The sequence below is a fragment of the Lithobates pipiens genome, unplaced genomic scaffold (genome assembly GCF_037356315.1).
Source record: "Lithobates pipiens isolate NorthernLeopardFrog02 unplaced genomic scaffold, aLitPip1_a1.2 Scaffold_167, whole genome shotgun sequence".
Taxonomy (NCBI): domain Eukaryota; kingdom Metazoa; phylum Chordata; class Amphibia; order Anura; family Ranidae; genus Lithobates; species Lithobates pipiens.
This window is the reverse complement of record NW_027507753.1, coordinates 795027-811753: the sequence shown is the minus strand read 5'-3', so window position 1 is coordinate 811753 and position 16727 is coordinate 795027. Positions and strand designations below refer to the sequence as shown.

General features: G+C 49.8%; 1 protein-coding gene across 1 annotated transcript in view; it reads left to right on the top strand.

Moving 5' to 3' along the window:
• LOC143986528 (alanine--tRNA ligase, mitochondrial-like) overlaps positions 1–16727 on the top strand; it is a 56373-nt gene that overhangs the window by 14856 nt on the left and 24790 nt on the right. Inside the window, exons 6-7 of the mRNA XM_077484886.1 lie at positions 3690–3835; positions 11578–11686. Coding sequence (XP_077341012.1) covers positions 3690–3835; positions 11578–11686 — 255 coding nt within the window. The remainder of the gene's footprint in view (positions 1–3689; positions 3836–11577; positions 11687–16727) is intronic.

The window sequence follows — 16727 nt, the reverse complement described above, 5'->3', positions numbered from 1 at the left end:
TACCCCTAGTGATGGTGTGACCATTGTTTGTGTGTTCCGGGAGAATGTACCCCTCGTGGTATTGAACCCCACATTGATATAGGGGGGTTATTGTCACTTCCCCTCACCTACATTCCTTATGGGGTATTTTTTCACATACAGGGATCCGTGTCTACTGGAGAGACAGTACAGGAGTGTACCTAAGTCTGCATGGAGACACCGGGGTCATAGAGGTACTCGGGGTGCTGTGGAGTTATAGGGTGACACGGGATGATCCGGTGTCACTTTTTGGGATAGGGTGCTCTGGGGTTTGGGGTGACACAGATGCTGTGGGGGGGGAGGGTCACTGGTGACACAGAATGATGGGTGATGTAGAAAGCTCTGGGGTCATTGGTGACACAGGAGTCACTGGAGATGATGGGGTCCTGTACTGGGCAAGACTTACCTGCACCCTCAGACACCTGTGTGTATCCTGAGTTCTAGAGTCCCTCCACGTCCCGTGGCTCCTCCATGCAGTCTAGTAGTCCCCCAGGACCTAGTCCCCCAGAATCCTGCATCTCAGTACCCAGCCCCCCAGTACCCATCCCCTCAGTACCCTACTTCTCAATACCCAACCCCCCCCCCTGTACCCTGTCTCCCAGTAGCCAGCACCTCCGTATCAAACCCCAACCCCTCAGTAACCAACCTCTCAGTAACCCAACCCCTCAATACCCAGCCCCCCAGTATCCTACTTCTTAGTACCCAGCCCCCCAGTACCCTACTTTTCAGTACCCAACTCCTCAGTAACCCGTACCCTACTTCTCAATACCCCCCCCCCCAGTACTCTGTCTCCCAGTAGCCAGCACCTCAGTATCCAACCCCTCAGTAACCCAACCCCTCAGTACCCAGACCCCCAGTGTCCTACATCTCATTACCCAACCTCTCAGTAACCCAACCCCTCAGTACCCAGCCCCCCAGTATCCTACGTCTTGGTACCCAGCCCTTCAATATCCAACCCTTCAGTACCCAACCCCTCAATATCCAACCCCTCAGTGCCCAGCCCCTCAGTATCCTACATCTCAGTACCCAACCCCTCGGTAACCCAACCCCTCAGTACCCAGCCCCCCCAGTATCCTACTTCTTGGTACCGAGCCCTTCAATATCCAGCCCCTCAGTACCCAACCCCCCAGTATCCTACTTCTTGGTACCCAGCCCCTCAGTCCCCAGCCCCTCAGTATCCAACCCCTCAATATCCAACCCCTCAGTACCCAGCCCCCCAGTATCCTACTTCTTGGTACCCAGCCCCTCAATATCCAACCCCTCATTACCCAACCCCCCAGTATCCTACTTCTTGGTATCCAGCCCCTCAGTACCCAACCCCCCAGTATCGTACTTCTTGGTACCCAGCCCCTCAGTACCCAACCCCCCAGTATCCTACTTCTTGGTACCTAGCCGCTCAGTCCCCAGCTCCTCAGTCCCCAGCTCCTCAGTCCCCAGCTCCTCAGTCCCCAGCTCCTCAGTACCCAGCCCCTCAGTACCCAGCCCCTCAGTACCCAGCCCCTCAGTACCCAGCCCCTCAGTACCCAGCCCCTCAATATCCAACCCCTCAGTACCCAACCACCCAGTATCCTACTTCTTGGTCCCCAGCCCCTCAGTCCCCAGCCCCTCAGTCCCCAGCCCCTCGGTACCCAACCCCTGGGCATCTTGTGTCACCCAGTGACCTCACAGCACCCTGTGTCTTCCAATGACCCCAGAACATCTTGTACCATCCTGTGAATCCAATGTGCCCCGAGTGCCTTTGTGACCCCGGTGTCTCCATGCAGCGTTGGGTTTGCCCCTGTATCTCCCATACCGTCTCTGTCAGTGGATTGGAATCCTGGAGGTGACATTTGCATTCAGTACTATGAGACGACGGGGGGTATGGTGGTATTTTTCCAATGCTGTACACACCGTTTAGACTACGTGGCATGTTTACCAATGGCAGGAGCCTGGCGGACAAGATGGCTGAATTGGAGATACTGTTGTACGAGGAGGATTTTGATTTTGTGGGAATTTCAGAGACCTGGTTCAACAGCTCTGATGGTTACATAGTAGGTGAGGATCAAAAAAGACACATCAAGTCCAACCCATGTGTGTGATTATATGTCAGTATTACATTGTATATCATGTATGTTGTGTGATTATATGTCAGTATTACATTGTATATCATGTATGTTGTGGTCATTCAGGTGATTATCTAATCGGTTTTTAAAACTATCGATGACCCCTGCTGAGACCACCACCTGTGGAAGGGAATTCCACATCCTTGCTGCTCTTACACTAAAGAACCCTCTACATAGTTGAAGGTCAAACCTCTTTTCTTCTGATTTTAATGAGTGGCCCTTCCGCACAAAAGTTTTCTCCCTATTGTGGAGTCACCAGTCCGGTATTTATATATTGTGGGGTCACCAGTCCGGTATTTATATATTGTGGGGTCACCAGTCTGGTATTTATATATTGTGGGGTCGCCAGTCCGGTATTTATATATTGTGGGGTTGCCAGTCCGGTATTTATATATTGTGGGGTCACCAGTCCGGTATTTATATATTGTGGGGTCACCAGTCCGGTATTTATATATTGTGGGGCCATCAGTATGGTATTGCACCCTTACATTTCTTCTTGCATTCTTTGTGAAGTTGGAATGCTGATGATCTTTCAACCTTGTATTTTTAGAAGGCCTTCTCCTTTTCTTTTATATGCATTTTTACATTGGAGCCATCCAGGACTTTTGTTCGCTCTTTTAAATTTTTATTTACCAATGGGATGCATTGGCTAATGCCCTTAAAGAAAACCCATCTCTTCTCCGTGTTCTTTGTTCCTAAGTAGATGATAGGCTCAGCAATGCCAAGCTGCTGCCAACAAAGCAAACAGAATATTGGCATTAACAAGGGATCAACTCCAGAGATAAAAGGATAATTCTCCCCTCTACAAGACTCTGGTCCGGCCGCACCTGGAGTATACTGTCCAGTTCTGGGCACCAGTCCTCAGGAAGGATGTACTGGAAATGGAGCGACTACAAAGAAGGGCAACAAAGCTAATAAAGGGTCTGGAGGATATTAGTTATGAGGAAAGGTTGTGAGCTCTGAACTTATTCTCTCTGGAGAAGAGACGCCTGAGAGGGGATATGATTTCATTATATAAATACCGGACTGGTGACCCCACAATATACAGATACCGGACTGGTGACCCCACAATATACAGATACCGGACTGGTGACCCCACAATATATAAATACCGGACTGGTGACCCCACAATAGGGAGAAAACATTTTTGCGAAAGTGAGTATAACAAGACTCGTAGCCACTCATTAAAATTAGAAGAAAAGAGGTTTAACCTTAAACTATGTAGAGGGTCCTTTACTGTAAGAGCAACAAGGATGTGGAGTTCCCTTCCACAGGCGGTGGTCTCAGCATTGATAGTTTCAAGTAACTGTTAAATAAGCACCCGAACGATCGCAACATACATGATATACAATGTAACACTGACATATAATCACACACATAGGTTGTATCTTTTCAACCTCACCTACTATGTAACATCCAGTGACTCCACCCACCTCCATCAATGACAGAGAAAATCAATTTATCATACATGTTCTATTCTTTATGCCGTGTTGTATTCTTTATAAATGTCAGACGTGTGATGTAGTGGAGGGTGTGGGTGACATTGATGTCTGTGTGATTCCTGGGTAGGGCTCGCAGGCTCCTCCCTATGGGGGGCGGCTGGGCAGAGAGGACGCCAATCACGTGGACATGGCTTACCGGGTGGTGGCGGATCACATCAGGACCCTCTCTGTGTGCATCGCTGACGGGGTGTACCCGGGCATGGCCGGAGCAGAGTGAGTACCCCAACTTATCAATACTTTGTATATCTGGGATCGGGATATACATTATCTGACAAAAGTAAGTACACCCCTCAGTGACTTTTCTTCTCTCTTTTCATGTGACAACACTGAAGAAATGACACTTGTCTACAATGTAAAGTAGTGAGTGTACAGCTTGTATAACAGTGTAAATTTCCTGTCCCCTCAAAATAACTCAACACACAGCCATTAATGTCTAAACCGCTGGCAACAAAAGTCAGTACACCCCCTAAGGGAAAATCTCCAAATTGGGCCCAATTAGCCATTTTCCCTCCCCCCGGTGTCATGTGACTCGTTAGTGTTACAAGGTCTCAGGTGTGAATGGGGAGCAGGTGTGTTAAATTTGGTGTTATCGCTCTCACTCTCTCATACTGGTCACTGGAAGAACAACATGGCACCTCATGGCAAAGAACTCTCTGAGGATCTGAAGATAAGAATTGTTGCTCTACATAAAGATGGCTTAGGCTATAATAAGATTGCCAAGACCCTGAAACTGAGCTGCAGCACGGTGGCCAAGACCATACAGCGGTATAACAGGACAGGTTCCCCTCAGAACAGGCCTCGCCATGGTCCACCAAAGAAGTTGAGGTCACGTGATCAGCGTCATATCCAGAGGTTGTCTTTGGGAAATAGACGTATGAGGGCTGCCAGCATTGCTGCAGAGGTTGTAGGGGTGGGGGGGTCAGCCTGTCAGTGCTCAGACCATACGCCGCACACTGCATCAAATTGGTCTGCATGGCTGTCATCCCAGAAGGAAGCCTCTTCTAAAGATGATGCACAAGAAAGACCACAAACAGTTTGCTGAAGACAAGCAGACTAAGGAGAAGGATTACTGGAACCATGTCCTGTGGTCTGATGAGACCAAGATAAAGGTATTGTCATGGTTATGCAGTGATCTTCCTGTGTTTGCTTACCTTCCCTCGTGTCTTCAGACTAAGAAGCCAGCAACTTCCACCTGGTGGTTTTTATAACCTCTCCTCTAAGCATGGCTCCACCCCAGGCCCTATCAGGGAGCCCTATATAAACCTGTGCACTGCAGGGCTCAGTGCTGATCAACCATTGTGTAGTCTTTGTTTGTTAGTTTCTGCTTGCCTGCCGTGTGCTCTGCTACTGATTTCCGTTACCGACTTTGGCGTGTTCTGACTATCCCTGCTTGCCTGTGACCCTGACCTTTTGGCATGTACCCGACCATTCTGTTCTGCTTGTGACCCCGACCTTGTCTTTGTCCCTCATCCTTGTCCTCCTGTTGCCTACTGTGGGTGTGAGCTGGGGGACCCTGGGGGTCGCGACCTGGAGCCAGTTGCAGCCAAGTCCATCCTCACCTCTGGAGGCTTCTGGTGAACACCTGCTGGCTCTTAGACTCCGCGCCCCAGGGAATCTCACGCTCTATCCCCAGTGGGATCTGTCCCTGTCTGCAGCAGTCAGCCGTAGGGTCCACGACCTTGCGGTGCACTCCGCATCCCTATGGTGTGCACCTGTCACCTCGCCTCAAGGTGACCTGACAGTTTGATCAGCCATGGACCCGGCTGACGTGCCGCTTCCTGCAGATGATCCATTGCAGAGCTTAGTTCGGCGACTTGAGACCCAAGAATCGCATCAGACCCAGGTGATGCAATTCCTTCAGGATTTGGCATCCCGTTTTGATCAGGTTCAGGCCTCATTAGGACCCCCGGTTCAACAACCTCAACCGCTATCTGCCGCTGCACCTATCGCATCAGTCGCAGACACACATTCATTACAACTACCAGCTCCGGTCCGTTTCTCTGGGGACTCCAAGGCTTGCAGGGGGTTCCTTAGCCAGTGCACAATTCATTTTGTACTTCTGCCCCAAAACTTCCTGTCCGATCGGGCAAAAGTCGCATATATCATATCCCTCCTGTCCGATCGGGCAAAAGTCGCATAGATCATATCCCTCCTGTCCGGCGAGGCGTTAGCCTGGGCCGCTCCTCTGTGGGAACTGAATGATCCAGTGGTTTCTAACCTGTCTGATTTCTTGAAACTTTTTCGGAATATCTTCGAGGAACCGGGTCGTGTCTCCTCAGCGGCTAGCGCTCTTTTACGTCTCCGTCAAGAGTCCACTTCTGTGGGACAGTATGCTCTTCAGTTCCGTATCCTCACAGCTGAATTGAGCAGGAATAATGAGGCCCTAGTTGCAACCTTTTTACATGGCCTCTCTGATAGAGTGAAGGATGAATTAGCAGGAAGATCCCTTCCTGCTGATCTGGACAGTGTCATCACCTTGTGTAACCAGATCGATATTCGCTTTCAGGAGAGGGCCCTGGAAAAAAGACGCCAGCAATCCCCGTTCTTTAGGCAGCCTAAGTCCCCAGTCCCTTCTCCTCGATCCGAGGAGCACCCCCTGCCTACCGAGGAACCTATGCAGTTGGGCCGGACTAAGTTATCTCCCGAAGAACGCGCTAGGTGCAGAACTCTGGGCCTATGCTTCTATTGTGGGGCCAAAGGTCATTTCCGTGACACTTGTTCTCTTCGTCCGGAAAAACGCTCAGGGCCAATACATCTGGAAGGTGGAGTATTAGACCCTGAAATATCACCTTCACCTTCTCGTCTTCTGCTTTCTGTGTTGCTTCATGTCGGTGCTTCCTCTCGTTCGGTCTCAGCACATCTGGATTCCAGAGCCGCTGCCAATTTCATGGATTGGGAAACTGCATCCTCCATGAGACTTACCCTTTTGCCCCTTACAACACCATTGGTGGTCTTGGCGATTGATGGCACGGTCCTCCCGGGGGGCCCTATCCGCTTCCAGACTATTCCTGTTAAGATGTCAGTAGGGACACTCCACCAGGAGTGGATTTCCTTCCTTGTCTTACCTAAGGCTTCATCTCCTATCATATTAGGTCTTCCTTGGTTTCGGCTCCATTCTCCACACGTTGACTGGTCTGCTGGACAGATCCTGGCTTGGGGTTCCTCCTGTTCCTCTTCCTGCCTACTCAAGGGTACCCCAAAGGAGAAACTTCCTGTTTCCACCATCCCAGTATCTTCTGCTTTTCCTGCTGTATATAGCGATCCCTGCGATACGTCCTGCAATAGTCGGACTGGTGCAGTCTCTGGGTCATGTGATACTCTGGATGAGGAGCCCACCTATGAACCTGAGTCGATCATTCACTCCAGTTTGCATAACCATTTACCTTTGCCTGTCCCTAATCTCCCTTGGACACACAGCCAGGTTAACTTGTCTGCAAGTTCCAGAGTCGCTATGCCTTGTGATGCGATGGTCGCTACATCTGACTATACTATTCAGTCGGCCTCTGCACCACTTATGCCAGTCCAGCCCATGCCCCATGAGCTTCCTGCTTCTTGTTCAGGACCTTCTGTGACCCGGCCTCACCCTACTGCTACTATGTCCGTTCAAACCCATTTAAGAGGCTCAATCCATCCTTTGAATAGAATACCTCATTCGGCCAGGAGGGGTTTTCAATCTTTTTCTCAGGGTTCTCTGCATTCTGTTTCTGTTTCAGCTATCCAGCTTGACTCTTGTGACATGTCACTTTCTCACCAACCTGACCTCAGGGATCCACTGACCTCTGCCCAGTCTGGTGGTCCGGTTATGGATGCCCAACTCATCTTTAAGGGTCTGGGGGTCCCTGCTCAGACTCCTGATCTTCTCATGCCCCTACCCATTCCTAAAAAGCCTTTAGTCCTCAAGTCCCCTCGTCCTCTCCCTACCTCTGTTTCGGTCTCTGAGGATAATCTAAAATACGAGGTTAGTCAAGTTTTGGATTCCCGACTCCGTAAAGGCATTCTTCAATACCTCGTACTTTGGAAAGGGTTGGGTCCTGAGGAGAGGTCTTGGATCACTGCATCCGAGGTCTTTGCTCCCTGTCAAGGAGGTTCCATCTGGAGTTTCCCTTTAAGCCTGGACCCAGGCAGGGAAGGGGGAGGCCTTGTAAGAGGGAGGGTACTGTCATGGTTATGCAGTGATCTTCCTGTGTTTGCTTACCTTCCCTCATGTCTTCAGACTAAGAAGCCAGCTACTTCCACCTGGTGGTTTTTATAACCTCTCCTCTAAGCATGGCTCCACCCCAGGCCCTATCAGGGAGCCCTATATAAACCTGTGCACTGCAGGGCTCAGTGCTGATCAACCATTGTGTAGTCTTTGTTTGTTAGTTTCTGCTTGCCTGCCGTGTGCTCTGCTACTGATTTCCGTTGCCGACTTTGGCGTGTTCTGACTATCCCTGCTTGCCTGTGACCCTGACCTTTTGGCATGTACCCGACCATTCTGTTCTGCTTGTGACCCCGACCTTGTCTTTGTCCCTCATCCTTGTCCTCCTGTTGCCTACTGTGGGTGTGAGCTGGGGGTCGCGACCTGGAGCCAGTTGCAGCCAAGTCCATCCTCACCTCTGGAGGCTTCTGGTGAACACCTGCTGGCTCTTAGACTCCGCGCCCCAGGGAATCTCACGCTCTATCCCCAGTGGGATCTGTCCCCGTCTGCAGCAGTCAGCCGTAGGGTCCACGACCTTGCGGTGCACTCCGCATCCCTACGGTGTGCACCTGTCACCTCGCCTCAAGGTGACCTGACACGTATTTGGCGTCAGATGGTGACAAGCGTGTGTGGGGGCAACCAGGTGAGGAGGACAAAGACAAGTGTGTCTTGTCTACAGTCAGGCATGGTGGTGGGGGTGTCATGGTCTGGGGCTGCATGAGTGCTGCCGGCACTGGGGGGCTACAGATCATTGAGGGGACCATGAATGCCAACATGTACTGTGACATACTGAAGCAGAGCATGATCCCCTCCCTTCAGAGACTGGACCGCAGGGCAGTATTCCAATATGATAACCACCCCAAACACAACTCCAACACCACCACTGCCTTGCTAAAGAAGCTGAGGGTAAAGGTGATGGACTGGCCAAGCATGTCTCCAGACCTAAACCCTATTGATCATCTGTGGGGGATCCTCAGAGGGAAGGTGGAGGAGGGGAAGGTCTCCAACATCCACCAGCTCCGTGATGTCATCATGGGGGAGGGGAAGAGGACTCCAGTGACAACCTGTGAAGCTCTGGTGACCTCCATGCCCAAGAGGGTGAAGGCAGTGCTGGGAAATAATGGCGGCCACACAAAATATTGACACTTTGGGGCCCAATTTGGAGATTTTCACTTAGGGGTGTACTGACTTTTGTTGCCAGCGGTTTAGACATTAATGGCTGTGTGTTGAGTTATTTTGAGGGGACAGGAAATTTACACTGTTATACAAGCTGTACACTCACTACTTTACATTGTAGACAAGTGTCATTTCTTCAGTGTTGTCACATGAAAAGAGAGAAGAAATGTCACTGAGGGGTGTACTTACTTTTGTGAGATTCTGTAGTAATGGATACATTTATTTATTACATTGATTTGTTTGTATCTCTGTGATTGGATCAGGATATGATAATGGATACATTGGTAACACAATTTGGTGAATTCGATCCTGTGATGAGAAGTAATGTCTAATCATCATGTGATACACACAGTGCCTGGAAAAAGTATTCATACCCCCTGACATTCCCCACACTTTGTCACGTGACAACCAAAACCATAAATGTATTTTATTGGCATTTTATGTGATGGACCAACACAAAGTGTCACATAATTGTGAAGTGGAAGGAAAATGATAAATGATACAAATAAATATGTGAAAAGTGTGGGGGAGGGGCATTTGTATGGCGCCCCCCGGAGTCAATACTTTGTAGAACCCCCTTTCTCTACAAGTCTTTTTGGGGGTGTCTCTACCAGCTTTGCCCATCTAGAGAGGACATTTCTGCCCATTCTTCTTCTTTGTAAAATATCTCAAGCTCTGTCAGATTGGATGGAGAGCGTCTGTGATCAGCAATTTTCAAGTCTGGCCACAGATTCTCAATGGGATTTAGGTCTGGACTGTGACTGGGCCATTCTAACACATGAATATGCTTTGATGTAAACCATTCCATTGTAGCTCTGGCTGGATGTTTCGGGTCGTTGTCCTGCTGGAAGGGGAACCTCCGCCCCGGTCTCAAGTCTTTTCCTGACTCTAACAGGTTTTCTTCTAAGATTGCCCTGTATTTGTCTCCATCCATCTTCCCATCAACTCTGACCAGCTTCCCTGTCCCTGCTGAAGAAAACCATCCCCACCACATGATGCTGCCACCACCATGTCTCACGGTGGGGATGGTGTGTTCGGGGGATGGGCAGTGTTAGTTTTCCCCACACATAGCGTTTTGCTTTTAGGCCATAAAGTAGAATTTTGGTCTCCTCTGACCAGATCACCTTCTTCCACATGTTTGCTGCCCCCTCCCCCACATGGCTTCTCACAAACTACAAACAGGACTTCTTATGACTTTCTTTCTCCAATGTCTTTCTTCTTGTCACTCTTCCATAAAGGGCAGATTTGTGGAGAGACGACTAATGCCGCGTACACACGAGAGGGATTAAGTCTGACAGACTTCCAACGGAGTTCCGCCGGAGTTCCGACAGAGTTCTGGCGGACTTTTCGACCGAGCGGACTTGGCCACACACAATCACTCCAAACTCCGACGGAGTCGAACGTGATGACGTACGAGCGGACTAGAATAAGGAAGTTCATAGCCAGTAGCCAATAGCTGCCCTAGCGTCGGTTTTAGTCCGTCGGAATAGCACACACACGAGCGAATTTTTCGAAGGGACCGAGTCCGGCGGAGTTCCGTCGGGAAAATTTGAAGCATGCTTCATTTCTAAAGTCCGCCAGACTTTAGCGAAGCTAAAGTCCGTTGCAGCCCACACACGATCGAATAGTCTGACGGACTCAGTCCGTCAGACTTTGGATGTCGAAAAGTCCGCTCGTGTGTACGGGGCTTTATAGTTGTCCTGTGGACAGATTCTCCCCCCTGAGCTGTGGATCTCTGCAGCTCCTCCAGAGTTACCATGGACCTCTTGGCTCTTCTCTGATGAATGCTCTCCTTGCCCGGCCCGGTCAGTTTAGGTGGACGGCCGTGTCTTGGTAGGTTTGCGGTTGTGCCATACTCTTTCCATTCTCCGATGATGGATTGAACAGAGCTCCGTGAGATGGTCAAAGCTTGGGAGATTTTATTATAACCGAACCCTGCTTTATACTTCTCCACAACGTCATCCCTGACGTGTCTGGTGTGTTCCTTGGCCTTTATGATGCTGTTTGTTCACTAAGGGTCTCTAAGAACCTCTGAGGGCTTCACAGAACAGCTGTATTTATACTGAGATTAAATGACACACAGGTGGACTCTATTTACTAATTAGGTGACTTCTGAAGGCAATTGGTTTCTCTAGATTTTAGTTAGGGGTATCAGAGTAAAGGGGGCTGAATACAAATGCCCCTCCCCCACACACACTTTTCACATATGTATTTGCATCATTTATCATTTTCCTTCCACTTCACAATTATGTGACACTTTGTGTTGGTCCATCACATAAAATCCCAATAAAATATATTTATGTTTTTGGTTGTAACATGAAAAAATGTTGGGAAATGTCAAGGGGTATGAATACCTTTTCAAGGCATTGTGTAACGACCCTGTGATGTAACGATCCTGTAATGTAACGACCCTGTGATGTAACGACCCTGTGATGTAACGACCCTGTGATGTAACGACCCTGTAACGTAACGACCCTGTAATGATCCTGTAATGTAATGACCCTGTAATGTAACGATCCTGTAACGTAACGATCCTCTAACGATCCTGTAATGTAATTATCCTGTGGTGAGAAGTAAAATGACATTCCGTCTCCCTGTCCAGGCTCGTACTGCGTCACATCCTGCGCAGAGCCGTCCGCTTCTCTTCTGAGATCCTCCGAGCCCCCCCCGGCTTCCTGTCCACCTTGGTGCCCAGCGTGGTGGAGATTCTGGTGAGTACGGTGTCATCCATTCCTCATATATATGGGATTCCTTACTACATTATAGGGTGGAAACTCGGCTCCTTGCACAGATAGAAAGGGTTGCAAGGGCTGGGACAGTGATAATAATGGGGGATGGTAACTACCCGGAAATTGACTGGCGTAATGGCACTGCTGGGACAGTTAAAGGGCAAAAATATATAAACCTATTACAGGACAATTTTATGGTCCAGTTTATTGAGGCCCCAACTAAGAATGATGCTCTGTTGGACCTGGTAATCTCAAACCATGCAGAACGTATTACTAATGTTCAGATAAAGGAACATCTGGGTAGCAGTGACCATAACATGATTTTATTTGATGTTAGCTGTAAGCAAAAATCACATACGGGAAATATAAAAACACTTAACTTCAAGAGAGCAAATTTTCCAAGGATGGGGGCCGCTCTCCAGGACTTAGACTGGGAGAGAATATTGGCATCAATAGGCACAGAACAGAAATGGGAATTCTTCATAAAGACTGTTTGTGATCTCACTGCAAAGTATATTCCCATGGACAAGAAGTTTACAAGACTAATAATAAAACCGATGTAGCTCACGGGCAAAGTTAAAAAAAGCTATAAACTATAAAAAAAAGAGCGTTTAAAAAAAATATAAAAATGAAGGAACACTATCATCGTTTAAATGCTACAAAGAATATAGCAGAATATGTAAAAAGGAAATCAAGGATGCAAAAATTCTAAATAAAAGACAGTTTGCAAAAGATAGTAGGACAAACCCCAAAAAATGATTCAAATATATTAACAGTAAAAAGGTCAAGTCTGAGCATGTAGCCCCTTTACAAAATAATCTGGAGTGGGTGACTGGGGACAAAGAGAAGGCTAACTTATTAAATACTTTCTTCAGCTCTGTGTATACAAAAGAGCATGGGGGAGCGCATGTCCACAATGGGGGTGGTAGTGACACAGACCCAAATCCACAATGGCTCAAAAGTGATATGGTCCAGAAATATTTGGACAGAATAAAGGTGGATAAAGCACCTGGACCTGATGGCATCCACCCACGGATCCTAAAAGAATTGAGCTCTGTAATTTCAGAGCCATTGTATCTAATTTTTAGGGACTCATTAATGCCAGGAATAGTACCACTGGATTGGCGCAGGGCCAATGTGGTGCCCATATTTAAAAAGGGAACTGTCAGGGATCCGCTCGTCCTGCGCGATCGGCTCTCCGTGCGCGCGTGCACGTTCGTGCAGCGGGTCGTCGTAGGTACGAGCGTCTTCCAACGCGCGCGGGTGCACGCCGTTCGTGTGTGCGCGCGGTACACGCACGCACGGGCGAGCGTTAGCACGATTGGCGCCAGTGGCCCTTTTTAAAGGCACAGTTGCAGCAGCTCTGTGCTGTCTCGTCTGCAGCTTGTGCCCGTGAATACCTGTTTGTCTATCTGCTACCTACCTGCTATCCGACCCGGCTCCGTCTGACCTTGTTGACCTCTCCTGCTCCGACCCCGGCTTGTTTGACCTTTCTTGAACTGATCTCCTGTTGCCGAACTCTGCTTGTACCTGACACCTCTGCTGTCTCCTGCCTGTTCCTGCATCCGCTACCTTGTATCCTGAGGACCCATCCAACCTGATCCAGTGGCCTGCAGTCCTCAGCCTTCCTACTACAGAGAGTCCCTGCTTCTGAGAACCCTCATCTCCGGATACCTGCTACTGCTCCTGGCTGGACTCTCCTACCCCACTGCGCTCCGGTCTCCCTGTTCCCATTCCAGTGAGACCAGAACCAGAGACGTAAGAGAGGTCCCCTTCTACTAAGACAGACTCAATACCTGAAGTTCCTAACAGTACGAGACAGCCATGTCTGAGTCTGCAGAAGGGGCCTCCGCCATGAAGGAGATTTGCTCTCACCTTGCGGCTCTCACCCAGGCCGTGAAATCCCTTCAAGACGGCTACACCAGATTGGAAGAGCGGGTCCAACATCTCTCCATTTCGGGATCCCCAGACACTGCACCTCAGTCTCCTCCAGTCCAGCCTGCAACTCATCCGGCAGTCGTGATGCTCCCGCCTGAGCCTAGGGTTCCCATTCCGGAAAAATTCTCTGGGGACCGTTCCAAGTTTCGGGGTTTTCGTAATGCTTGCCAGCTTTACTTTGCCCTCCAGCCCAGGACTTTTTCGCTGGAAGCAACTAAGGTGGGATTTGTCATTTCTCTCCTGCAAGAAGAACCTCAGTCATGGGCCCACCATCTCCTGGAGAATGACAGTCCTCTTACACAGACTCTCTCTGCCTTCTTTGAGGGGATGGCACAACTCTATGATGACCCCCAGCGGACTGCCACCGCAGAATCCGCATTAACTGCGCTCCAGCAAGGCCGTAGGACGGCCGAGGACTATGTCTCGGACTTTAGGCGCTGGAGCGCAGATACCCTATGGAACGAGTCGGCCCTTAGACACCAATTTCGCATGGGCCTGTCTGAAGGCCTCAAGGACGAACTAGCCCGAGTTGGTATCCCAGATGCCTTAGAGGACTTAATTGCCCTAGCCATCCAGATCGATCGTAGACTCCGTGAGCGGAAGGCCGAACGCTCTTCTCAACCTCTGAGACCTGCCTGGATGACCGCCAGAACCCCGTCTCCCACTCCGTTCTTCTCTCCGTCCCCTCAAAAGGGGCCTGCCAGTACCTCTCTTGCTCCTGAGGAACCTATGCAGCTTGGACTACTCCGACCTACTCTGTCTCCGTAAGAGCGTGCCCGTCGTCGACATATGAACTTGTGTCTATACTGTGGCGGCTCCGGACATTATGTGGCCAACTGCCCTGTGAAGCCTCGTAAGTGCCTCTCTTCTGTGTCCCGCAGTTTCGTTAACTCACCTTCCAGCTCTCTACATGTTGCCCTTCTGCTTTCTTTTCAGCTTCATGGAAGAACGATTCACGTCAACGCCATCCTTGACTCCGGAGCCTGCGGTTGCTTCATCGACGCTGCCTTCACCAACCTGCATTCCATCCCACTTCAGCCAAAATCTCATGGACTTTCTATTTTCTTGGCCGATGGTTCTCAGATCAAGTCCGGCCGGGTCACTCATGAGACCCTTCCTCTACCCACCTCCACCTCCACCTCCTGCCGACATACGGAACTACTAACTCTTGATGTCATTTCATCACCACTCTTTCCTGTGATTCTGGGCATACCATGGCTGCAAGCCCACAACCCCTCCATTGACTGGTCCTCTGGGGAGGTAAGATTCCTCTCCACCTACTGTCAGGACCACTGCCTCCCTGGGACTCCTGCACAATCCAGAACACTTCTCTGTCTAGATCCAGATCTGGACCTATGTCAATCGGTTCCAGAGCCTTATCATCAGTTTCTGGATGTCTTCAGTAAACGGGGGGCTGACTCCTTACCTCCGCATCGTCCTTACGACTGCCCCATTGAGCTCCTCCCTGGGGCTGAGATTCCTTTTGGACGTGTCTACCCCTTATCCGAGAAGGAGCAGGAGGCTCTGAAGGCATACATCTCCGAAAACCTCAAGAAGGGGTTCATCCGTCACTCCACATCCCCTGCCGGGGCTGGGATATTTTTCGTCACTAAAAAAGACCAGACTCTCCGACCCTGTGTAGACTATCGGGAACTGAACAGAATCACGATTAAAAACCGCTATCCCCTACCTCTGATCCCAGAACTTTTTCAAAAATTGAGGTCGGCTGTTATCTTCACCAAACTTGACCTGAGAGGAGCCTATAACTTGGTCCGTATACGAGCAGGCGACGAGTGGAAGACTGCGTTCCGAACTCGTTTTGGGCATTACGAGTATCTGGTGATGCCTTTTGGATTGTGCAATGCCCCAGCCACCTTCCAGCACTTGATTAATGATGTCTTCCGGGACTTCTTGGACATTTTCGTCATCGTTTATCTTGACGATATCTTGATCTTCTCCAGGTCCCTGGAACAGCACCGGGGGCACGTCAGCAGAGTTTTACTTCGGCTCAGGCAACATGGACTATACGCCAAAGCCGAGAAATGTAAGTTTGAGCAACAAGAGATCCAATTCCTTGGCCTTGAAATCTCCCCAGCAGGCGTCAGGATGGATCCGCAAAAGGTCGCTGCTGTTCTCGAGTGGCCAGCCCCCACCGACAAGAAAGGCGTCCAGCGCTTTGTGGGCTTCGCCAATTTCTATAGAAAGTTTATTAAAGGGTTCTCGGCCATTATCTCCCCCATTACCCAGCTTACTAAGCAGAATATGCGCTTTCTTTGGAGTCCTGAAGCCCAGGTCGCCTTCGAAAAACTCAAGGACTTGTTCACCTCTGCCCCCATCCTCAGTCATCCGGATCCATCTAGACCCTATATTCTGGAAGTAGACGCCTCTGAGATAGCAGTAGGGGCGGTGGTCTCCCAACGTTTTGGTAAAGACGACCTGATGCACCCCGTAGGGTTCTTCTCCCGAAAACTCTCCCCAGCGGAGAAGAATTATGATGTAGGAGATCGGGAACTACTTGCCATTAAATCGGCCTTGGAGGAGTGGAGATACTTACTGGAGGGGGCGGTACACCCCGTGCTCATCTACACGGATCACAAAAATCTCGAATACCTCCGCACCGCTAAACGACTGAAACCTCGGCAGGCCCGCTGGGCCCTCTTTTTCTCCCGATTCAATTTTCACATTACCTATCGCCCTGGATCAAGAAACACCAAACCGGATGCACTCTCTCGCATGTTTGACAATCCTAAGGACTCTGCACCTCCGGATACTATCCTCCCTGCTAACTCCTTTCTTCTCATCCAACCGGGCCTAGTCTCTCTGCTCAAGAGTGCTTCTTCCACATCTTCCTGTCCCCCAGGAATCTCATTAACATCCAGGGAGGGCCTGCTCTGGAAAGACAACCTAATCTTCGTTCCTGAGGAGGTGAGAGTTAAGGTTTTGGGGCTCCTCCATGACCATCCACTCGCGGGACACTTTGGTGTCCGCAAGACCTTAGAGCTGGTACAACGTTCCTTCTGGTGGCCAGGCATGAGGGAGTTCTGCAAGCAGTACGTGAACTCTTGTCCAGTATGCTGCCGGAATA